Source organism: Callithrix jacchus, chromosome 11, assembly GCF_049354715.1.
Source record: "Callithrix jacchus isolate 240 chromosome 11, calJac240_pri, whole genome shotgun sequence".
Lineage (NCBI taxonomy): Eukaryota > Metazoa > Chordata > Mammalia > Primates > Cebidae > Callithrix > Callithrix jacchus.
The window spans coordinates 103,195,464-103,221,619 of record NC_133512.1 but is presented as its reverse complement, the minus strand read 5'-3'; the positions used below and the strand labels follow the sequence as shown (position 1 = coordinate 103,221,619).

At 36.6% G+C, this 26,156-nt stretch overlaps 1 protein-coding gene across 15 annotated transcripts in view; it reads right to left on the bottom strand.

Annotated features, from left to right (window-relative positions):
• Nucleotides 1-26,156, bottom strand: part of TPK1 (thiamin pyrophosphokinase 1) — a 398,562-nt gene that overhangs the window by 68,359 nt on the left and 304,047 nt on the right. Inside the window, exon 10 of one of the 15 annotated variants that reach the window (XM_054237599.2) lies at nt 19,626-20,745. The exons of the other annotated variants lie outside the window; for them this stretch is intronic. Within the exon in view, the coding sequence (XP_054093574.1) occupies nt 20,717-20,745 (29 nt within the window). The 3' untranslated portion in view covers nt 19,626-20,716. Of the gene's footprint in view, nt 1-19,625; nt 20,746-26,156 lie in introns of those variants that run through there. 15 annotated transcript variants of the gene reach the window in all.

The window sequence follows — 26,156 nt, the reverse complement described above, 5'->3', positions numbered from 1 at the left end:
TAAACACATTAAATTGAAGGATGGCATGGGAGGGAGAAAAGGAGAGCAAAAAAAATTAACTGTCAGTTACCCCCAGACAGAGTTAACATAATTTCTTGTTTTGCTGGTAAGATAATCAGTTGTTGTTTTCATCTTAGTTGAAAATATCCTCAAGGAACTTGAAAACTTTGGTCAAGACAAAATACTATTTTTGGGTCACTGTCTCCTCCCTTTTCTCAGCCTACACTCACATCTGTTCTTCCCCTACAAAGGGTGCTGAAACCTCGGTACTCCTCAGTCCTGCTATATATGAAGCAGCATAAAAATTGCCTTCACTGGGGTGTATGACAGGCCTATCTTTAGCCTGAAATAAGATGATAATTAGGTTCCAGGATATTTTAAGTGGAAGGAGAAGGTGGGTTGCTCAGTTGCCAGGATGCTCATTCCTGCTTCCACATCCAGATCTATATCCTCCCTCCTGCCTGGAATGTTCGTTTTGTCTCTCTCACCTGTCTCTTTCATTTTTTCGCCTATTTATCTTACCCAATTGTTAAGGCTCAATTCAAAGGCCTTCCCAGAGCGTGACAGTGATTTCTCCTATATATACTTCTTGCTACCTATTTTCTGAAATACATAACTGTATTTTGCTACATATTGTCTTCATATATGTAAAAGATCTCATCTCTTCCTAGTGACTATGACGTTCTTCAGATCAAACAGGATGCATGAGCACTGTGCTCGCTAGGCTTACAGGGATGAGTAATATTTATGTAGATGTTTCTTAGAACTTGGAATTTTATTTGAGAGGGAAAGATGATCTCTTATGTCTTGAATGTTCAGCAACTGAATGTTTTTAGACTGTTGCAAAACTGAATAATCAACAAGTAATGTTAAAGCCAATTAAAATGGAGCTCAAATGCCTATGTGAAAGATTGAACTTGAATGGAATTTACCGTTGTGCATTTTAAATTAGTTTTTATGGACATTATGTTTACAAACTTTAAAATGCTTTGACCATGGATATGTTATAAAACTGGAATCCATTTAAAGATATTTTACAGTAGTAAAAATGGGTTAATACGCTCATCAGCAGTTATGCATGATTATCTAAATGAGTAATGGGTTTTATGGTACATCAATTCTATAAATATAACCAACTGTTTATATATCATTTCTTAGAGGTAACATGCAAATGAAATAATGCAGAAAAAACTTGAAAAAATACCCTTTGTTCACATATTTTGAGATATGACATTAGAGTTATTTATTCATAAGAATTTCATAATACATTAAAGTAAGCATGCCGCAGGATATTTTGGAAAAGTAATGAAGGCTTAATAATGTGAAATTTTTCTCCAGCCTTCTTTTCTGAGAAACAAATGAGGTGAGACTTTCATTTCAGTCTAAGACTATAGCTCTTCCTATTCATAATCTCATTTATCACTTCATCTTAAGCATATGTATATCTTCCCATTCTTTTATAAATCTGCTCCTGCTCCTCTACTACACTCTAAGCCCTTTGGAGGCAGATCTAGGATTTGGCCCCTTTTTGCAAGGCCTACTGGCAGAGTGCCCAGTGTAAAGTACCTACACATGGTAAGAAGGAACAAGAGCTTGCCAGATAGGCAAGGGAAAAGGGGAAGGGAAGGAGAATGAATAAATGTGAATGATGATCTAGGTGGCACCGACTGTCTACTCAAGACTGTGCCACTATGCTACCTTGGCACTTGATCAAACTTACCTCATTAATCCACACAGCTACCTTTACCCAAAATATTCATGCAACATTTACTGAAAGCATCTTCACTCCTTGGCACTTTTCTCTGCATTTCTCCAGGGAAATTCATAAACAGATAAGGACATTAAGTATACATACGGTACTGTGAGCTCTGGATTGTAATGGTAGGGGTAGGAGTGCAAGGGAGAAAGGCTCTGAAAAAATGAGGAGCTGGCCTGAAAGAGTGAGAGCATATTGGCAGGCAGAAGAGCAGAAATATCAACAGGGAGGTGGGAACAATTTGGGAAGACAGTTTGCTGTTGCCAGAATAAAAAGTGCAAGGCACAAAATAATGAGGAATGAGTATTTTAAAACAGACCATGTTCTAAAGAACTTATGACCTGGTTCATGGGCTTGAGCTTCTTCTTGTGGATAGAAAATGGGCATCCATCAGCTATTTAGGGAGGAGAGTAACAAGATGTTTTGGACAGTTTACTCTGGCATCACTTCCTGGTTAAAACCCTTAGATGACTCCCTAATACTCTTAGAATAAAGCACATATCTCCTGCAATGGCCTACCAGTTTTCCCTCCTGCCTACCTTCTTCTCTCCTGTCCACACGAAATTCACCCACTATCCCCTGTCCCAGGCCTCTTTACTGGTCTTCAGAAATGCCAAGGCCTTTGCATTTTACATTTGTTTCCCCTCTGCCCAGATTCTCTTTCCTCAGCCTTTCTTGCAGTGGGTTCTTTCTCATCTTTCTCATTATGTAGCTCTCACCTCCCCAAAGGGATCCTTCATGGAACATTATTAATGTGACCTTCATTTGCTAATTTACTCTATAGTACTTATCATACTGTCTATCATGATTGTTGGTTGCACTTGTGTTATACTTGGTATATTATCACTTCCCTCCTAGAATATCATAGTAGCCCCTGAATTCTTGAGTTTACCACAGGCATATTAGCACAGTAGTACCTGGTACATGGACACCACTTAAAAAATGTGTGTGTGTGTGTGTGTGTGTTTATGAATATATACATATATTTAGAAGGTGAGTTTGAGGAAGAAGTCCAGTGGTAGAGCCAGAATTTGCATCTAAGGCTTACCTGACTCTAAATTCCATTTTATCCACTATCCAAATTACCCCTCTTTGTTTTAGAGTAAATATATATTCCGTTCATTCATATTGTGAAGCAAATGCTGTAAGTAGATGATGACTCAGTCTATCGACACCATTCTCAAGGCAAACCAAACATAAAATAAGTAAAAATGCATTTAACTGGCCTAAATACTTTTGTGCTATGAAAGCATATATCTATAAAATTGTTATAACACAAAGAATGTTTTAATTCTTACATGGTTAATTGACAAATCTGCAGAAAGACATGGTGTTTCCCCATTTATTTATCAGAAAAGGCTTAAGAAAAGAGGACAACAGAGAAAGAACCTCTATGCAAAGAAACTATTTTAATAATATGTCAAAGCATGTTAATATCCTATATAGATAGCATTTTAGCACACAAATTAACAAGTGGAATTTCTTAAATAAAACTAAAGTCTGTCTTATACAAACTTAGGCTGGTTTTCTTTTGCTTCCTTTTTAAATTGCTTCATATAATATTTGTTCCCTACCTTGGGAAATATATGTAAAAGTCTCTAAAATTAAATAAGTTTGATATACTAAAAGAATCTTAATTTATTACATATATCTAGATCCTTTTATTCTAATTTTTTAAAAGTCAAATAATACTCTATACCATAAGCTAAATAATATAGAGAAATTAAAATATTATGTATTTTCCTTATAACAAATATATCCAGTCAGAAACAACTTCCTATAAGGAATAATGAGTGGGGGCAATATTAAAGGTGTAACTTCAATTGTGAATTCAATTCCATTCAAACCCCTTTTATTAACATAAGTTCTCAAATATTATAATAGCATGCTTCAGGATCATCTGAGATTCTTAATAAAAATGAACATTGGCAGGCCCCAACCTATGTGATGTGGGGCTCAGATATGTACATTTTAAAAGTACTTCAGGAAATTATGGGGGGAAACTGTGGGGTGTTTTACATTTTCTTTTCTTTTTTTTTTTTTTTTTTTTTTGAGATGGAGTCTCACTCTGTCACCAGGCTGGAGTGCAGTGGTGCGATCTTGGGTCATTGAAACCTCCACCTCCCAGGTTCAAGCGATTCTCCTGCCTCAGCCTCCAGAGTAGCTGGGATTACACGTATGCGCCACCATGCCCAGCTAATTTTTGTCTTTTTAGTAAAGACAGAGTTTTACCATGTTGGCCAGGATGGTCTTGATCTCTTGATCCTGTGATCCACCCACCTCGGCCTCCCTAAATGCTGAGATTACAGGTGTGAGCCACTGTGCCTGGCCTGTTTTACATTTTCTAAATTTCTAGAGCTCTACCAAAAGAAAAAAAGATGCTTGGGAAAATACCTAAATTTTATAGTAGCTTATAGTTTATAGCACTTTTCCATCTATTATTTCATTTAATCTTCAATACAACAGTAAGATAGGAAGAACAGGAATAGGTGTGCCCACCTTAAAAACACAAACCTAAAAGTCAAGGAGAATAATTGACTATCTTTCCACATTTGTTCTACTTACTAGCAAAGTACAGTTATATTTATTTATTCAAATAACAAATAGTTGAAGACCTGCTTTTGTGCCAAGCATTGTTCTAAATACTTGGAATAAATCAGTGAACAAAAGAGATAAAAATCTTTCCCTCATGGTGATTATGTTCTGGCAGTTGAAGACAGAGAAGCAGTAGAGATAATAAATAAGTAAATGATGAAACTAATATTCATTCCAATCTATCTATTCAAGGTAACCAGAAAGTTATCTTACACAGATTGTCAAGCAAATTTTTGAAACAATGGGCTATCCAGTTAATCAGTTTAATAGGAAAACATAATACTCAATTGCCTTAAAAGTCTAGGTAATAGAGATTTAAGTACAGTAACAGCATTTGGCAAATGTGCAACCATTTATTTTTTTATGTAGCAACAAGGCCTTACTGTACGTACACAGCTAACTCTAAACACATACACATCTTATTTCTCTTGTGGCTACATTATCTGATACAGAAGAAAAACAGAATCCACATTATCCAATCTATTCTGTAGATGGCACTGCAGGCCCAACAATGGGCTTGGCTCATAAGTCTTGCTATCACTGTCGAGCTCAGATAAGTGTCACATTGAACTGTATGAAAACCACATTCATTCTAAAAGCAGAAATCACTTTGCAACAGCAACCGTCTTATACAATTGCAGGACACAACTCCAATTTGTAATTTATTTAAAATTTTTCTTATAATGTATTAGGTCCCACAAAGGCTGAACTGGTGAAATTCTGTTTATCTTGTAGCATCTATTTTAGTTTATTGCCAGGAATAGAATAATGTCTGTTCCCCAAAGTGGAAAAATGTTTCATTGATAAACCTATACATAATAAATCATTCCTGTGGGCTCTGGGTCTGACTAAACCAAAGGCATGCTTTTTAATGGCATTTGAATTTCACTTCCTAACCCAGGAAGTTAAGTAATATTCTGCAGGGAGGCAGATTTAATGTCTGCTGAAGGTTAAGGATGAAGGGATAAAGTCAGAGGTACTGTACTGCAGTCAGACTATAATGCCAAGGAGGGTGAGCTTGTCATCCTGAGCCAGAGCGAGGAGCTACTGGAAGTCAGCTGAAGCATTTAAGAAAGAGAAAAGTCAGGGTTTCAGGTCCTGAAACCCAGACTTTTATTTTATCTTGTATTGATTGATGGATTGATTAACCTTTCTGCAGGGGTCACTAATGGCTAATGTAATGGAACTATAGAAGGAGGCACAAAACAATTCAAACTATGCCATAGGGATCAGACTACTATCTTTCCCATACACTTGAATTAACACTTAATTTTTTTCTGGCAAAAACCAAGTTCTAGCCCAGAAAACAAGTCACCGTTGATCAGACTTTCAATCGCATATTCATCAGACTGGTCTTTCTTTACAGGTACATGCTGAAACATATATAGTTGGCAAGTCTAAGCAGTTAATCCTTACGGCCATTCAAATGTCAAGTTGAAGTTTCTCAATTAAAAAGCAATTCTGGCTGGGCACAGTGGCTCATGCCTGTAATCCCAGCACTTTGGGAGGTCAAGGTGGGTGGATCACTTGAGATCAGGAGTTCAACATGGTAACATGGTGAAACCCAGCTCTACAAAAAATACAAAAAAATTAGCTGGGCATGATGGCTTGCACTTGTGGTTCCAGCTACTTGGGAGGCTGAGGTGACAGGATCCAACCTGGGTAACAGAATGAGACTCCAACTCAAAAAAAAAAAAAAGAAAAAAAATCTTAGATAGCTAAGACAATCCAGTCCTCCTACCGTCCTCACCCTTGGCTATTTCTGCTCTGTGTAAAACTGTGCCATGCAGGCTGTGCTGAGCTCTTGCAGCTGATCAACACTGGGTCACCCAGGCCATGGCAATGGCTAATCTCTCTTGCCTTTTGTCTGAGCCAGTTACTTTAAGAGGTTGACAGGAGAGAGATGAGATATTCTCTTTCTCTCCGTTCCTTAGAGCATGTTGCTTCAAGCAGGCACTCATGCTTCCTGCCCATATGGCCAACTGAACCTTAGTGACTTTTACCAAGAGTATAGAATAATACAGAGACAGATGCTTCAGATCCAGACGCAGTTTGAGGGTGTTGGAATAATGAGAAAGCAGAGTGGCAATCTGGACACACAGATAAAGAAAGGATATAATACATCAGTCCTGACCCACAACTCCTCAAGCTCACCACAATGACTTTTTCAATTACTGAGAAATTGAGGTATTGAAAGGAATCTGACAAGGACCCAGGGCTCTTAGAGTTCTGGCAGGCAACAGCCTGGATCAGAAAACCAACAAACAGACTGTCAAAGCAATGCCGTTACTCTTCTTTCCCTATAGCTCCTGTTTTAGTGCACAGCTGAGTGGTTTGCTTTAAAGAAGTCACAAAATTTACTATAAGGTCAATGCATTATAGGGCATAATAATTTCAATAACTCTAATATCACACATGATGTACTTTAATTGAAAAAAATCAAAATGACAACTTCTTAGTGATGCCCTGATTCAGCACTCATTGTTCTGTGCATTCACAGTCAGCAGTTACCAAGTGGGGAACTGTCCAAGAGGATTCTGCTCACTGCCCTCCAGCTAAAAGCAATACTATAGGCTACTGGTACAAATTAACTTAGACCTCAAGCATGTCAGTTATTATTTTTCTCAATTCTTGTCTTTTGTAGGCAATTATTTGTCTTCATGCTTCCAAGGATTCTGTTAATCCATGTTGTAACACAATTCTCAGAAAAAAGAAAACTTATCTACAGGACATATGAAGTTATGCAGAAAATAATTACAACCATAATCTACATATAGAAAGAGAAAAAAGTAAGCAGGAAGCCACAATATAAATTGCAATTTGTAATTTGAAAAAAGGAATACCCTAAATACGACAGCATAGTGAACTTAGTAGAACTAAAGAATCATGATTTTCAAAAAAATCACAAGATACTAAAATTGGATTGGGGAAGGAGGAACTTACGGATTTTTTGAGGGTGGGGTGAGAGATGTTATACCACTAAACAACTATTTTTTTTCTGAAATAAAAATTATGTGATGGTATATATTTTGTTTCCAAGAAAAGAAGTGAATAGTGAATTACTCTAGATAGAAACATAACTGCATACACATGGAATCACAGAAAACAGCTCATCTACTTGCCACTCCTTGGCTAATAATAATTTAGTGATGGGCATGTAAGTTATTATCATCTTTATTTATTTATATTTGCTAGGGCTGTGGCTGCCTTCCTGGACACTAGCCATTTTGCTCTGTCACAGTCATAAGGAAGGGCTTACATATGACATGTCCTCCAGCTAAAAGCTGTAGTGTGTGCTACTAAAGAAATATCAAGAGCTCCATATAAAGAATAGGCTTCTTTTACCACTGCAGCTAATTAACATCAACAAATGTTTCCTTTCAACAGAATTTGTCCACTTTCAGTCCATGTTCTATGATCCAGTGCTTTTCCAAACTTGGAGATTTTATTGCCTCTCAAATCACAAACATGTTATAAGGCCAGGGATCATAAAACATATGTACAATGAATGGGAACACCTAGATAATTGTTCAAGAATTCATTTGCCAATTCTTAGGGAATTACTGGGTTCTATGGAGTGATATGAGAATATTAAATACTCAGGATTACTAAGAGGTCCTATTACAGAAAAACAGAATGATTTCACTTTTGTGGCTCACCCTACTCTGCCAGTTGCACCTATGTAGCTGCACACCTTATGTAGAAAAATGCATAAGCGCAGTAGCTCAGCTTTCAGAGCAGTCCTCTCAGCCTTGGCTGTACAGGAAACACCTAGGGAGCTTTTTAAAAAACTCAAAACCAAACAAAATCCCAGCATCTAGGCTACAACTGACACCAATTACCTTGACCCTCAATATGTGGCATCAAAGCACAAGTACTTTTTATAGACTCCCAGGTGATTCCGGTGTGCAGCTGGGGTTGAGAATCCAGCTCTAACTGCATTTCCTTCAGCAATTCATCAGGAGGTATCAAAAAAGGTAATAAGAAAAAAAATAAATGACCCTGGCCCTTGGGCTAATTTATTAGAAAGTCATCAGGCAACTAATGCTCTGCTAAATTTTTTTCAAGTATGTCTGATTAAAAAAAAAATCTCTCCATAGCAGACTTGTGAATTCTGAGCTGCTGGTACAAAAGCCTCTCTTCACTGTAGGTAGGAGTGTATGAGTGGCAAGCACATGGGCTTTGGAGGCAGATGGCCAGAGGAAAAAATAAATCCCAACTCCACTGCTTACGGGCTTTGTGATCCTGGGCAACAAAGCTAATATTTCAGTGCTTCAGTTTCCCCACCTGTAAAATAGTACTTGACACTGTTAGATTACAGGGGACAATTCACAGAAAGCACTTGGAAGAGTTGCTGACATGAAAGGAAACGCTCAGTATTCGCTTCATTTTTACAAGCTATTATTTTTTGCAGGAAAAAACAGAGTCGATAAATAAAGTGTGAAATTTATGTACAATGTTATGAACTTATTTCAGTGACTTAAAAATTCCTATATGATAAATCACCGTATGTGATAGCATTTGTAGTATACTTCAGACAAAACAGTTGTTGATCTATCTTTATGCTTTAAGGTTTTAAGTTTGTTCAGCAAAGGCTTCTGCAATTTAAGAAGGTGTTTAAAATCCTTTGGGTTAACATAATTAATTTACTCTTATTGCATAGATTTAAAACACATCCTTAGAAATATTTGGAGGCAATGGAATTTTCTTTATGAGGCCTCTCTGACTATGTGAATTAGATGGATGCCTGCTATAAATGCAGGCAAAGCTACACAGCCAACTTTTTGGCTTTCATGTATGTTTACAAGGCAGTTTTGTTTGGTACTACACGGGGGAAACTTTGCTGACAGTGATAGTGATGCTGATAAGACTATCTAAGGCACAGATTTTAACCAAATTAAAACCACTGGGAACATGATAAGTCTTGACTAGCACAGCACTAAACATGGCCTTGAATGTTCAGAAACTTTACAAGGTTTTAACTTAATATTCAGGGGAAAAGTATGATATTCAGTTCTGGTGAAAACATCCTAATTCAGCTGTCCATCATGATCTGAATGAAGATAGAAGTATAATTTATTATTGTTATTACATTAGCTGGTGACTGGAAACACATTACCAATGTACAAATTAGGGCCTCTAATTCTAAGGTAATTATCAGCCAATTTCAGAGTTGTTAACAGGATTAAAATTATGAATATATTAGCTGATTCACCCTTGCAAATCAAATTTTGATTAGATAATACTACATGCTAATATGTATGCCATTCAAATTTCGTAAAAGGCTTTTTAGTATAAAAACTTTGATAAAATTTTTCAATAATGTATGCAGAGCCAGGGAGAGGGAATGAATGATTGATGGTTTTTCCTTATAAGCCTTATTAAAGGTCCTGATTTGGTTGGTCTCCAACTGTTTTGGCTCAGAATTAGAAATTCTAGTTTTGATGACAGCTCATGTGCACTGATTAGAAAAACATCTCACAGGGCTATTAAAAAGGCAAGTTAATCACTAGAAGTGTAATAGTGGATGGAACGATATTTCATACTGAAAGTTCTTGAAGACTCTGTTTTTCATTTTATTACAGGATATATCTTAAAGAAGAATCAATGAACGGTTAGTACCTACATAAGTACATGCTAACTCATTTCATGTAGGTCCTCTGTGAATTCTATCTGTAAGCAAATCCTTCTATCAACAGTACCAGGCAATGTGAAATGCAGCAAGATGGGTGAGTGGTTAGTGAGTATGTAATTGTGACATTTTTCTAATGTCCAAAGAACTTCATTTGTGGTACATCTGAACTTTAAAATACATCAATTCATCTTAAACAAAGGATCGTTGGATCATCAGGTTTGGTCAGAACAACAGCACAGAATAAATTACAGAAATAAAGCCTTGCCACATCTAACAAAAAGAAGAGACATTTGTAATTTTGTTTGCTGGGCACAACCAAGTAATCCCACAAATCTTAACCTGCAAGACAGAACATCCTTATATTCCCTTCCATGTAAACAGACACAGAAGGTGAATTTGGAATTTTAAAAGTAAATGATGCACACTGAAAAAGATAATATTTTTAATGTAGCCAAAATTTTTAAAAACTGTGCTCAATAGATTTTTTTTTTTAAGATGAGTGACAAATGCTTCTTTTGAGTGTTTATTCAGGTAATTGAGATAAAGCTCTAGTTTACTATATGGTCTGATTTTAAAAAGGAACAAAAAACTCTATTTACTGTACATGATTCCAGAAGCATCTTTGTTAAACACAAAGGTGATAATTTCCCCCCAGCTTAATATCTTTCCCCATTACCTATAGAGTACATCCAAACATCATGTTATGGTATGCAGGGTCCTTCATGAGCTGATCCCCTCCATACTTCTAGCATGTCTCTCATCTTCCCAACACCTTTACTTGCTTGTGCCAGCTATGTAAATACCCCTTACTATCATGACAAACTCTTGCAAATGAGGCACCATGTTCCCAGAATGTGCTCCTGTTTCTTTCTACAGTGCTCCAAAAGATTTCTAAGATTATTTATAATTGTGACATATCACTGCATCTCAAAAGGAAAAAAAAATGAACTTCTGGCATCAAAGGAAATATTCAACTATGGGGATATATGCATTTATACATAAGGTACACATATTTAAATCCAGTGTGAACAAGTATGTGTTTTTCCAAACTTAACAACAAAACTTACCTGACTTGATCCTATTCATAGCCCTAAGGCAAAACAGAAATTACTTTAATAAAATCATAGAAATACATAAGCATAATAACAGACTTTGAATAGAGTTAATATTTTTTCATGTTTAGAAAACCAAGTCAGTGTAGCTCATATCCCTATCCTCCTTGTTTTATGGTTCTTGGCAACTCTTTTGATTATTTGTGTTCTCAGGCAGGGCTGCCAAATCCCTTTCTCAGCTCCATCCACTGCACAGTGCAGGTCTCTTCAGTTCCAGCTCTTGTTCTGCTGCCAAGCTCCCCTTCCCTGCCTTGGTATAAAAGATGAAATGCTGCCATGGAAGGAAGCTGCCTAGCAATCAGTATGTGCAGAGCAAATAGGAGTTTCCTTAAATCCCTCTCCTTAAAAAGATCAAAGGGAGCATAGCTTTGCATCTTATAGTCCTTTTATTGATAGTCTACTTCTGCTTCTATTATGTCTGCCTCCTACCCCTGGTCCTTTTTCTTTATTTATTCAATTATAAAAGCATAAAGTTTGTTTTTAGATATGCAAGGACATCAAATACCAAGATTTTTAGTCTCTATGGTTCCCAGAATGAAAATTAAGAGATCTGATGAGAGCTGAAATAATTGAATTAATACTTCTGATAAATATTCTAAACGTACACTATGGTCTGCAATTGAGTATATTGATTCTTGGAACTTAAATTGCTGTGCCACACAGTATCAGGGAGGTTGGTTAAATGTTAGCACGTATTTTAGGCAAAAGGTCAGCAAGTTTCTAACTTTTAAAAAGTTTCTGCAAAATTATATCAGCCTCCCCAAAGGCCCCCTACCTTTTTTTTTTTTTAAACAATGTAATCAGAACTACTTTTCATTCTCTCAGGGATCCATCTATCTATCCTCTGATAAACTTAATATCCACTTTTCCAAATCAACGCGACCAGTGTATACTTTGATTAGAATTTCCTGTTTTATAATCCATTCCTTTAAAAACAACTTACAAAGGCAAAAGATTCTGGGATTTGTTCTCTTCAAAGGTATAAAGCACAAAGTGAGGCATTATTAGTACTTCTGAACACACATAACAAAAGAAATCATTTAGCACCATTTCAGCATATTCTCCACTCAGGAGATTCATGCATATTTAAATGAATTAATTTATTTTCTGCAATTTGTTCTTTAAGTGCTTAAGTGGCCATTTGCTGTTGTTTATTTCAGGATTCTGTGCCCTTGTTCTCTGAGTCACTAACTTAGAGCTTGAGTGCTCCAGGTGTATTTATGCTCCCAAAGTATTTTAAATTACCCATTAGGAAATCCAATTTCCTATTTATAAGACTCAGAAGTGATTTTCTACTGTTACTTTTTTCTTAATTAAGGATATAGGCCTAAATTCACAGTGAGTTTTTGGTACTATATTTATTATTGGCTCCATGACAGTCAGTATTATAGAATGTCACCAATATTAGGCTCTCAGATAGTCACTTAAGATGGGCTACTCTTGGAGTCTATTGGGATTGACATTTTGGGTACCCATTAAAATCATCACCATAACAATATCCACTATTTATACTGTGTGCCAAGCACTGTACATGTACTATCTCATTTACTCCTTTTGACAGTCCTATGAAGAGTTATTTTCTCTATCATTCTTTGTTTTACAGATGAGAAAATATAATTTAGAGACACGAAACACAAAGTCACATACCTAGCAACTGGCAAAACCAATATTTAAACCCCACTCCATCTTCCTTCCAAACTTTATAGTGATCCATCTGTGGCTAGGGCATGGTGATTGTGTTTTGGCGGGTATAGATGATTGAGACCCAACTTCTGTTTTGAAAGACACTCAGTAATCTCATTCAATAATTTCAGATGGTGATGATTGCAATAAAGAAAACAAAACAGGGCGATGTGCTGGAGAAGCTTTGTTGGTGGGTTGGTCATGCTAATGTAGATCTGTAGTACTGTACTTTTTGAAGGAGATTATTAGAAACAATCTCCTTCAAGAAGTCACATCTAAGCTAAGACTCGAATAATACAATGTGGGAATCTACTGAAAGACAGGAAAAATGGTATTCCAGGCAGAAGGAAAAGCAGGTACAAAGGTCTAGGCAGAAACTGAAAGGTCACTGAGACTAGAGTTAAGTGAGTAAAGAGAAAGTGGCACCTAGGCTGGGAAAGAGAGAAAAGGCCAGGTCATGAGATGTAGGTAAGAGTGTGGCTTTTATGTTACATGTGAAGGAACCCATTAGAGAGTGCCTAACTGGGGAGTGACATAGTTTTATTTTGGCTTCAGAAAGATTGTTCTGGTTGTTTTGCCAAGAATGATTAGACAAGGTGATCAATAAGGAAGGAGACCATGCAGGATTCCATGAGAGAAATCACCTAGACTAGGATGGGACAAGGAGACAGAGAGAAGGGAAGAATGAGTCTATGGTGTTTGGTTTGAGCTGATGTGTAGATGGTGGTTGACTGACATGGGGAAAACAGAGAACAGGTGGGGCAAAAATCAGGTTGTCGTTTATAGTCATTGGGTTAGACAAGGTTCTTAGGCATTCATTCAGCAAAAATTTACTGAACAATTCGGTGCTCTTGTGAGCATTAGAGATAAGTTATGAACAAAGCAGATGAAGTTTCTGTGCTCTAGTGAGCTTTCATCCCAGGAAATGTGGTACAAATGAAGAATAGTCAGAGAGGGCAGAAGTGGAAATATGTATTTGAGAAACAATGACATTTAGATGTATTTAAAGTCATGAGTCATGGTAAGATCATTTAGGGAGAATTTACAGGTAAAAAGAACAAAAGAACCCAGGACCAGACCAAGCAGAGGGACATTTTCTATTGAGAAATGGTGTATACAAAACACATTTGGTGACTTCTAGTTTAAAAACTTGTCTGTTTTTGAAAATACTGACATGGCAAAGTGACCTACCCTCTATCTCCCATTGTATTTTTAGATTGCTTAAATACAAGTCCAAGAAATTTGTTGATGCGCTACTCTCATTTTCTTCTTCCATTCAATAACATCTTCTTTTTTTTTGAGACAGAGTCTCACTCTGTCACCGAGGATGGAATGAAGCGGGGTGATCTCAGCTTACTGCAACCGCCGCCTCCTGGGTTCAAGTGATTCTCCTGCCTCAGCCTCCCGAACAGCTGGGACTATAGGCACCTGCCAGCATGCCCAGCTAATTTTTGTACTTTTAGTAGAGACAGGGTTTCACCATATTGGCCAGGCTGGTCTTGAACCCCTAAGTTTGTGATCCACCTGCCTTGGCCTCCAAAAGTGCTGGGATTACAGGCATGAGCCACCATGCCCAGCCTTTGTTTTCTTTTTAAAGGGATAAGGTCTCACTCTGTCGCCCAGGCTGGAGTGCAGTGGCACAATCATGGCTCACTGCAGTCTTGAACTCTTGGGGTCAAGCAACCTTCCCACTTTGGCCTCCCAAGTAGCTAGAGCTACGGGTGCACACCAGCATGCCTAATTTTTTGTATTTTTTGCCCAATACCTTCTTTATTAAAAATTCATTCATCTGGCCAGGCACAGTGACTCATGCCTACAATCCTAATACTTTGGGAGACCAAGGCAGGTGGATTGCTTGAAGCCAGGACTTTGAGACCAGCTTGGGGCACATAGATCACATATCTACAAAAAATTAGCTGGGCTTAATGGTACATGCCTCTAGTTTCAGTTACTTGGGGAGGTGAGTTGGGAGAATTGCTTGAGCCTGGGAGGTGGCTGCAATGAGCCATAATTGTACCACCACACTCCAGCCTGGGTGACAGAGTGAAACCTTATCTTAGAGAAAAAAAAATCAATTCATCAGTAAAATTACACAGAAAACCCAACTAACTATAAAGCTTGAACCACAAACCTCTAAATAATTTGTCACTGCCGTAACAATTAATGGTAAACCTGTAAGAGCAGCTGAATCCATGAGTCACCTTCAGATGAGGGAGAAAGCACATATAATTTCCATAACCCTGATTCTAACTCCACAGGTTTCTTTTCAATTCAAAGAAGCATACTAAATTGACAGTGAGAGGCATTGCTTTAGGAGTGAATTTTAATCTGCTTTAATGAGCTTTTAAAAACTCAATCAAAATCATTAGTACTTACACTTAGTTACAGAGTACTTGGGGCCTAACTGACAGGTGATTGAGACATACTGTGGCACTTAAGAATGGCTGCCCTCAGCAGGCTTGCCCACAGTCAGTGGCTCCAGTCCACTCTACCCGCTATTTCACACTGCAGTTTTGCTGGAGAGAAATTCAGAACTGAAGAATCCTTTACGTTCAACAATTAGTCCTTCTTGTGATTCAAAATGTCACCCACTCTCCTTGATAAGTATTTGAAATTTCCTAAATCCTTCCCTCAACCCAGTGCCTCATCCCCGATGCTGTGGTGCACGTCTTGGTAAAGACTCTCGCCACTTAGCAGTGCTGTCATCTCTGAGTGTCTTCACCTTAATACCTAACTCATCATCTCTCATTTCCTTCTTTGTCCCTACGTTCAAAGGTGGAGCTACACATACTTTTCTTGAAAGGCTCCCTCCTCCAGTCTGAATTCCATCTTCCATCTTGAGGAATACCATTTCTACACTCCACCTACCCTCTCCCTATTTCTTCCATCTCTCTCTGGATCTCTGGAGTTTCCCGGTCCTTTTGATCTTTCAACATAAATAGACTTCTTTCATCTTGGACATAAAGGCTTCCTTAATAATGAAGCCTTCACAAGTATATATCTTCTCTTATCACTGATAAACTTCTTTTTAAAAGCTTAATAAATTTCCTGCCATTGAGCTTTCAACATACATTTAACTCTTTTCAACACCTCCTTAATAAATAGAAATGTGGCTCCTGTTCCTACTATCCTGTTACTGCTCTGCATATTTAAGAGTGACCAACATATTTCTTTAGTAAAAATCCAACAATTTTAATCTCTTTTGCATTCAACTTATTAATCCCTCTTTAAATGATAGCTTAATTCTTGGCTAACCTCTTCTTCTCCCTGGTCTACTCACTGTTGCTTCTTTGCCTTTTGTTTTTTCTATAAAATCTGTTCTTTTTTTTTTTTTGCCAATCTGTAAATATGAGTTTCTCAAGGCTAAGTAACTCCTTTCCTGGTTACTTCTTCTAGTTAACAATGCCAGAGAAATGTGTAAGGTCTGTATATTTAAAAGCAGGGACTCTAATAAGGAATCCTATTATTAATCAATGCCAATTAAGCATCTACTATTAAGTTACTAAGTACAGTGAGCAAAATATGAAGGGCTTATAAACTAAAAGAGTATACAACCTAGTTATGTGGATAAAACAAACAAAATAACTAAAACAAACACAAACCCACCTTTTACGTATGTGTTAACACCATTACAAATACCTGTTGGAAACAGTAGAGTAAGCTGAACTAGGATTTTTCTGTTTTCTTTCTTTTTTGCAAAGCAAATATTACAAGTTTCATGAATGGGGACACAATAATGCAAGAACCAATTTCATTTGCCTTTGGTTTTATAATGATACCTGCCCTTACATGAGAGTTCTGTACAATTTTCAGCATCTAAAAGGAGAACGAATCTAATGAAATGCTTTAGACCTTGACTCATGCTCAGAGCAGTAAAGAAATGATCCAGAAAAAAGCATCTGGGGGAGCAGAGGATTCATTTAAGACTCCAAATCCCCCCAAAAGGCAATGATTTCCAAAAATTCCTCCATTGCCACTCCCAAGGTAAGCCCATCTGGACACATACACAGACACTCACTCAGACTCAAATTTGTAATAGGCACATTTTGGATCATATTATTTTAAACCATATCAACTTCTGGCAGGGGTTGCAAGTATTTTTACCCTTAAAATGAAACTTATCCTTCATTATTCTAATTGCTTTAAAAGTTATGATAAAGAACTCCTGCTTGAACATCTTTTACCATAGCACAATTGATTCTGTATCCCATCACAAAATTCATGTGGGTAAAATGCACTTGCTGATTTAAATAAGGTTTTAATTATGTAAAATAAGCAAAGGAACTATTCTGGATGACTAGGAGGGCACACAGACGATAAGCACCAAATTCTTGAGGCAAATCCATTCTACTCAAGGGAATAAGAAATATGCACAAAGAATGATGCTATTTATATGGAAGACTTACATGGTATACTTTAGGAATTCAAAGGAAAGAGAAATTGCATTTAGTTATAAAAGCTTCATGAAGGATGTGATTTGAAATGGCCCTTGTAGATGAGTAAAATTATTGCAAGGGGAGACATTAAAGGGAGAACACATTCTGGGAATACCAGGGGGTGGGGTCATGCATTATGGGAAAATGGAATATGTGTTGGACCTCAAATGCTTTTAATAGGCTCTCAGGAGGAAAGGACAAAAATAGTACAATTCTACTACTGAGAATAAAGAAGAAAGACTAATGCTAGAGATGAAAAAGATTTTGAGATAGTTTAGTTCAAAGTTAGTCATTTTAAAGAAAGAGAGCTACGTAGTAAGGATGGAGGAGAAGTGAGCTCATATTTATATCATCATGGCAGTAGCAGGGGATCAGGAGGGAAGGCTGCCAGAGCTATCTCTGTCCTCATTTACTCTGTCCTACAAGCACAAGGCAGATTTTTCCTCTCTTTAGTACTGCACCCACCTATAGGGAATGAGCCTTAATTATTAAATTCGCACAGTAATTGGCATGTACCATGGTGGCAGGAAATGGCCCCTCTTCACTGTTCTCTCTAGAAAATCAGCATTTGGTAGGATACAAGTTAGTGAAAACACCACAAGTTTCAATTTACATTTTTCTTAATTGTATGTCAAATTTAAATTGTCTACAATTTGATTATCTCTCCTGGCAGACTTGCCACTTGTACACTGCATATAACTAATTTCTTCATGGTTAAGATAAAAATTAGTTATCATCTGTAGTTGTTTGAGAGAGTCTGGAAGCATTCTTGCTTTGATACTTTTTTCCTAAGCATAACACACACACACACACACACACACAGAGAGAGAGAGAGAGAGAGAGAGAGAGAGACAGACAGAGAGAGAGAGACCAGATTTAGAGATAGTTGCAAGAGAAAACTTGCTAATTTGAAATTAAATGTGTCCAGAAAACAGATGAGTGGAAAAGGCTGATGTGCTTCTCCAAAAGTGAAACGTTGCAATTAAGATGAGAAGACAGCCGAAGTGTGATGCTGGCGCTGGAGCGGCTGGGGGATCTCAACACGGCTAATGAATCATCATCAAAGTGATTTACCGACCGCAGCCAGAGCTTCAACTCTGTCTCAGTGTAAATGAGGAATAATAATAATTTCCCAGTCCGCGCTTGGCTGTGAACTTCCGAAGAGTGAGAACCTTCAGCAGGAGATGATAAAGTGTAGAGATGCCATAGGACGTCTTCTTCCCCAATGTTCAAAGCCACTGTCATACAGTGAACTACATCTCACAAAACTGACAGGAGAAGGGTATGCACAACACAATGTCAACTCCAACACTGCTTCCAAGCAAAAGTCCCCTGAGTCTCATCCTATTACAGCATCTCAAGGGGACTGTTCATTGCTGCCACACAGAAACCTAACGAGGAGAGGGATGCCTCCTTAGAATATCAAGCTCCTGACATTTAGAATCTGGATTCACGCCCTTCTCTGTGGCTTCAGTGGCCATGGTTTTCAAACCAAAAGAAACCTTGGATATCATGTATCATCATATATACGATCAATCCTCTTTGTATGTATGAAGAATCCATGTTACTTGCAGTATCATTTATGTCATTAGTTACAGAGTCAGACTTTCAACCCTATTGTCATCTTCCCTCCTCATTATGAACTGAAATAAACAGATACATACTTTTTCTCTGCTACATTTTAAGGAAAACTCAAGATATAAATTACATACAGAGAAGAGAAGTTATATATCATGCAATAATCTCCAGAGACTTATTTGTCAAGATATTTAAAGCACTGATCTGGGTGGGAGCTAACACTGAGTACACATGGACACAATGAAGGGAATCACAGACATCAGGGCCTACTTGAGGGCAGAGAATGCGAGGCAGGTGGGAGGTGAGTGAGGATGGAAAAACTACCTATTGGGTACTGTACTTACTACCTGGATGACAGAATAATGTGTATATCAAACCCCCACAATATATAATTTATCTAGAGAAAAAACCTGCACATGAACCCTGATACTAAAAGTTAACAACAACAAAAATAAAGCATGGATTTGTTCTCATTTTTGACCCTTTTATAATATTCCCAAAGCCAGAGGATCATTATCTCTCTTTCTAGTTCAAGTCTACTCTTTTCTCTGGAAGGGGAAAGAAAATACTGTACAATTCCCTGATGCACCCCTTTAGCTTGAGAATTTACCTGCTCTCCATGTAACCTATGCCTTGATATTCCTTAAAGTATAGCTATATATTCATAGAACTATGCAAACACTTCACTACTAACTATTTGGGATACATGGGTGTATATATAAAAGCTCTCTGATGCCGATACTTCTATTTTGGTCTGCATAATGGCCATTTCTCCAGTTTGATCTCCCTTCTTTTTAATTTAAGCCTAGTGTTCTCCAAGTATTTTTAGCTTTTTATTTCACAATTTGATCTCCAAAGAATCTAGCAGACAAAGTGGTGGCTCACTGCTGAAAAACCTGCATACAGTTTAAACCTACTGCAACCTTGTCTTCCTAACTCTATTAACATTGCTCTTTTTTACCCTTTAATCTTGAGACACTCAAAAACATTGTTTTAACCATTTATTCCTCTTTGAGGATGCTCAGTATATCTTTTTTCTTCCCTTGAATCCTTACCACAAGTTCCTTGAGAACCATGATGAATGGTAACAGTTGATAATTACCCTAGAAATCAGATATCACAGTAAGCCTAAGTTACACTTACATTACCCATTCTACAAATCTACTAGCTCGTACACTTGTGGTTCACAGAGTAGAAAGGAATCTCTTGGGTGGTGCCTAAAACATGATTTTTTAAACTGTTAAGGTATTTGCTCTCTTATTTGTCTTTGGGCTGGCCCAATTTCAGAAAAATTTCATTGTAATTTAGAAAAATGACTTGGAGATAGGCTATTTCACTACTACCACATCCAAACATTTTAAAAATGGTTATGTAAATAACTAGTGATGAATCCATTTTATGTATTTAGAGGACTCAGAAAATATGAACTTGGGCCAGGTATGGTGGCTCACACCTGTAATCCCAGCACTTTGGGAGGCTGAGGCAGGAGAATTGTTTGAACCTGGGAGGCAGAGGTTGCAGTGAGCCAAGATCATGCCACTGCACTCCAGTGTGGGCAACAGAGCAAGAGGCTGTCTCAAAAAAAAAAAAAAGAAAATATGAACTTGGACAATTTATCTGTCATCTTGTGTCTCAGTTTTCTCATCTATAAAATTGGGATAATAATACTTTACATTAAAAAAGGTTGACATTATACTGGAATGAGTATAGAGAAAGGACAAGTGGGAGATACATGAAAGACTTACTCAAGGTATAAAATACTGTTATTTGGAACCAGTAGAATATTATAACCAGTGTGCTGTTCCCAGAGCAAAACTTTATTCACCTGTACCCTTGATTCTTTCTCTACAATTCATGTAATCACCAAAAGTTATTGCTTTCTTGTCTCAGTGTATTAACTGGATGGTTGAATGCACAGAGGTCACATCTGAATCAGCACAAAAATGAAACCTGGAGGAGGGGTAACAAAAAGGGACTCAGACTTACACTGAAGTCATTCTCATCAGTCAACCTGCCCACACAAATACTGGGAAATCAACTCATTTAAACAACTTGGGAGGCAAGCCTGAGTTATAATAATGTTCCTGAATGCAGGTCAATGAAAAATTGGTCCACACACAAATTCTCACTTGTCATATTCTCTACAATGCAAGTTAATTGTTTTCATATTTAAATGCCCAGAATCAACCATAAGAAATGTGTCAGGTTGTTGGGAGTTTTATTAAAACAAAACAGGATGACTATGGCATATGGTAAATTATAGTTGGTTCTTTGTGCTCTCAGCAGAATCACAAAGGGCAAGGACTTAAGAGAAATCATTCGTGTCAGGTTCAAATTCTACAACATCGAAAATGGAACTGGAGCTGAGTTAATAAAATATGTTATTAAATCCTAGTTTGTAGTTGACTGTGTGTCATTAGTCTTATATGCCTGAAAATGTAGTATTTGCTTACAGGTAGAATACTATACAATCTTCACAATGACATAATCTAAAAAGTAATCTTGTTTTTCCTTGTATTTTTCTCTACAGAGAAATAATATCTACTGCTAATCAACCCCCTCCCCATCATGCCTTCTTCATAAAAGCTGGGTCCTAGAGTTTCCCAGGATTGTCAACTGGTGCAATCATTCCTCAATGCTAATATTCAGAACTCATCAAAAGTGGCAATTTTGTGGTCTATAATTCCCAGCTGACCAAATTTTACACATAATAAAAAACCTAAACTTGTATTCTATCAGAGTATACGTATATGTGGGTGTGGAAGGGGTAGGAATAAGAATGATAGCCACATAAGTAGTCCAGCAGCAGTTTAATGGTGTATGTGTGGTCTGAAGTAACTGATAACTGCTAGTAACTGATAACTAATATCTGCAAGGACCTTTGTAGTCTGGAGACTCTAACAACATGTGGCCAGAAAGGCAAAAAAACAGGAGGGAGAAAGTCTGACTCTTTCTTGTTGCCTTTACAGCCACATGTTAGAGTCTCAGGAATCTTATTTCCACATCAGATTGCTGCCTGTTAACGGTATAAACTATCAGTCTCTCATATAAGTACAACTTAAAAAGGTTAAAAAAAAAAAGGAGACATGCAAAAAGGATGGGAAAAACATGTCTAAGAAGAGACTGGATACAACTTGCCACAGAGTGGAGAGTTAGCTCCAGCCTAAGCCTGCTGCCTTCTTTCCTGGTTCTGAAGCATCAAAATACACATGTGGCTAACCTTACTATAATTCTTGGAGAACAGTAACTATGCTGAATGGAAATGGCAACCCCATTCCCTGTTGAGGCCATCAAATAAGTTCCACCTATATAATTCATTTTGTTTATGTCTTGATTCTTAAACACAAGTTACCTCAGGTAATGACAACACTGACATTCAGTTGTTCAAAAAGAATACAATTACACATCGTCTTTACACATCAATTTTCAGAGTAATTGTATAGATTCAATGGCATGATAATTGCTTTCAAGAAGTATTATTTTAGAAAATCACTGGATTACTTACTATCGAATATGGTAGACTAAATAATGCACCACTGAAAAAGTCCTCAATTGTAATCCCTGGAACCTGACAATATACTACTCATGTGGCAAGAGGAACTTTACAGATGTGTTTAAGTTTGATGAAAAGAAGGCAGAAGACTTAGAGAGAAAAGAAAGTATGACAGCGGAAGGAGCGGTCAGAAAGAGGGAGAGAGATTTGATGCTGCTATGCTGCCAGTCTTGAGGATGGAAGAAAGTGTTAAGAGCCAAGAAGTGTGGGTGGCCTTTAGAAGCTGGAAAAGGTTAGGAAAAAAAAATCCATCCTGCAGCCTGCAGGAGGAATGAAGCTTTGCCAATGCTTAGATTTTAGTCTCATGAGACTCATTTTTGACTCTGTCCTCCCAACTGTAAAATAATGAGTTTGTGTTGTTTCAGGCCACTAAGTTTGTGGTATTTTGTTATAGTAGCAATACGGAACTGATACATCTGAAAACATAAAAATTTTAATAAATGTTAATTTTCTGATCTACCTATCAAACAATACCCATTCTAAGTCTATCTTCAAACATACTGTCAAACATAAAATTTCCTACACTATAAAATTCCCTCTATGTCATATACCCCATATTCTGCACCTTGCCTGCTAGCTCTACTTTAATTGGGTTGTGCTTGTGCCTTGGCCAACTTCCCCAGTTTCTCTCTTGAATATCTGAACTTTAAGAAAATCTCAGTATTATTCTGATACTAAAACCAGATAAAGACATCACAAGAAGAGAAAGCCACAGAACAATATCTGTTAGAAATATGGATGCAAAAATCCTCAACAAAATAGTCAGAAACAAAATCCAGCAACATATAAAAATCATTATACATTATGACCAAGTGGGATTTATTCCAGGGATGCAAGTTTAATTTAATATCTGAAATTCAGTTAATGTAATACATATCAATAGAAGTTTTAAAATCAAATGTTCATTTCAATAGATGCAGAAAGATATTTTACAAAAGCCAACACATTTTCTTGATATAGCCACTCAACAACTGGAAATAGAAAATAACTCCCTTAGTCCTAATAAAGAACACCTGTGAAAAGCCTACAGTTAACATCATTCTTAAGAGTAGAAAACTAGATGCTTTCTTCCTAAGATCAGGAACACAACAAAGACGTACATTCTCAATACTTTTGTTCAATACAGTATTCTAGCCAGGGCAATTTGGCAAGAAAAAGCATCCAGATTTGAAAAGAAGTAAAAGTACTTCTATTTGCAGAAGTCATTATCTTGTATATAGAGACCTCTAAGAAATCTCTAAAAATTCATTAGTCCTGAAAAATAAGTTCAGCAAAGTTGCAGGATACAAGATAAACTGCAGAAATCAATTGTATATCTATATGCTTACAATGAACAATCCCAAAATAAAATTACTTCCATTTACAACAACACAAAAAAGTACTAAATAATGTAACAAAAGAAGTACACAACTTATATTATTTAAAAATAACATGGAAAGAAATTAAATAGATATGAATAAATGAAAAGCATTCCATGTTCATGGATTAGAAGACAACATTGTTAGGATGGCTATACTCTCCAAAATAATCTATAGAATCAATCTCTGTTAGAATCCTAGCTATAACTTACAAAATTATATATAAAAATTAATACAGCACAGATCAAGAACCTAAATGTAACCATATAAACTATAAATTCTTAAAAGGAAATATAAGAATAAGTTTTCATGACATGGATTTGACAACCAATTCTTAGATATGATGTACAAAGAATAAGCATCAAATGAAAAAATAGATAAATAAGACTTTTTCAACATTAAAAGTTTTTCTTTTTGCTTTAAATAATACCATTAAGAAAGCAAAAAGAGAGCCCACGAAATAAAAGAAAATATTTGCAAATCATATATCTGATAAGGGACTTGTATCTGGAATATATAAAGAACTCTAATAATTCAATGATAAAAAGACAAATAACTCAATTTAAAAATGGCTGAAGAATCTGCACGAAAGGTATACAGATGGCCAAGAAGTACCTGAAAATATATTCCACATCATTATTCATCAGGGAAATGTAAGTCAAAACCACAATGAGATATCACTTCACATACACCAGATTGGCTAGAATAAAAAAGTCAGTAAGTGTTGGTAAGGAGATGACAAAATTAGAACTCTCGTACACTGTTGGTAGGAATAGAAAACAATGTAGTTCTTTTGGAAAATAATCTGGAAGTTCTTCAGCAATTAAACATAAAAATACAATAATGCTCAGAAACTGCACTCCTACTTATATACCCCTCATAAATGAAGACATGTCTACACAGAAATTTGTATGTGATTGTGTATAGCAGCCTTATGTACAATAGGCAAAGGTGGAAACAATTCAAATGCCCATTAATTGACAAATAGATAAAATGTGGTATAACCATACAGTGGAATATTATACACCCATATAAGTGAATGAAATACTGATGTGTATATCAATGAACCTTAAAAATGTTATGCTAAGTGAAAGAAGTCAGTCACAAAAATCCCTATATTACATGATTCGTTTCATATGAAAGACTAGCATAGGAAAATCTAGAGATAAAAATAGAGAAGTAGCTGCTTAAGGCTGGAGCAAAAAGGCATGGGATGGGGGGATGTGAGGGTGACAGCTAAAGGATACATGGTTTCTCTTTGAAAGAATGAACTTTCTAAATCTGTCTGGTGATGGCTACACACATATTTTAATATACTAAATACCATTGACTATACATTTTAAATTAGTGAATTGTATGATATGTGAATTATACCTCAAACATGTTTAAAAAAACAGATGCCATTTCTTTCTAGTTTAGTTTCATGGAACTAGAATCAATGCTTGCCTTCTAGCAGATCATACTGGTCTGATTCTTTTTACTTGACTTGGCACAAAGTCATGGCCATGATCCTTTTTAGGCAAAGATAGCACAGCATAGCTCTTTGTGAGACCTTTTCCCAGTGCACAAATATGGAAGTGACATAACCGGCCCCTTGTTGCCAGGGCTACCACTGACCTCTACTTGGAAGTTAAATAGTATTTTGCAATAACAAAATACACATTTTTAAAAAAAAACAGACTGCAACAGTTTGTGATCTTTAAAACATCACAAGTGATTGCAATTTGGTTTGTTAACAAATAACTTTTAAAAGGTAAAATAATGGCTCATACAAATGTAAAATGAACATGTCAGATATTTTATTTGTCATGAATTCATGAAAAAAACCTGTAAATAAAAAAAAACTGCTTCAAGGAGACTCTACAAGGATAGACACATCTGTAGATAATCAAGAATGCAGACATGAGCTTGTTAATGAATAGGAAACTGGCCACTGCATTTTATCAGAACAAAAACTCATTTGACTTATACAGTAATTATTTATATTACAATTAGCCCCTTACCAGTTAGCTTCTAATAAACAGAGTGGCAAAATAATAAAAAACAATGAAAGGCTAAGTTTCCCATAGAATCAGATAACCCAGAAAGGATCTTTTCGATCAGGCCTAACAATCCTTCAAAAGACATTCAGAAATATTTCTGTTTTTTTTTTTTTTTTTCCACTCTTATTTTAGGTTCAGGGATATATATGGTCAAGTTTGTTATATAGGTAAACTGTGGTTTATGAGGCTTTGGTGTACAGATTATTTTATCACCTGGGTAATAAGCATGACAACTGATAGGTATTTTTTCTGATCTTCTCCCTAATTCCACCCTCCACCCTCAAGTAGGCCCCAGTGTCTATTGTTCCACTCTTGGTGTTCATGTATTCTGATTGTTTAGCTCCCACTTATAAGTGAGAATATTTGGTGCATTATTTGTTTTTCTGTTCCTACATTAGTTTGCTTTGG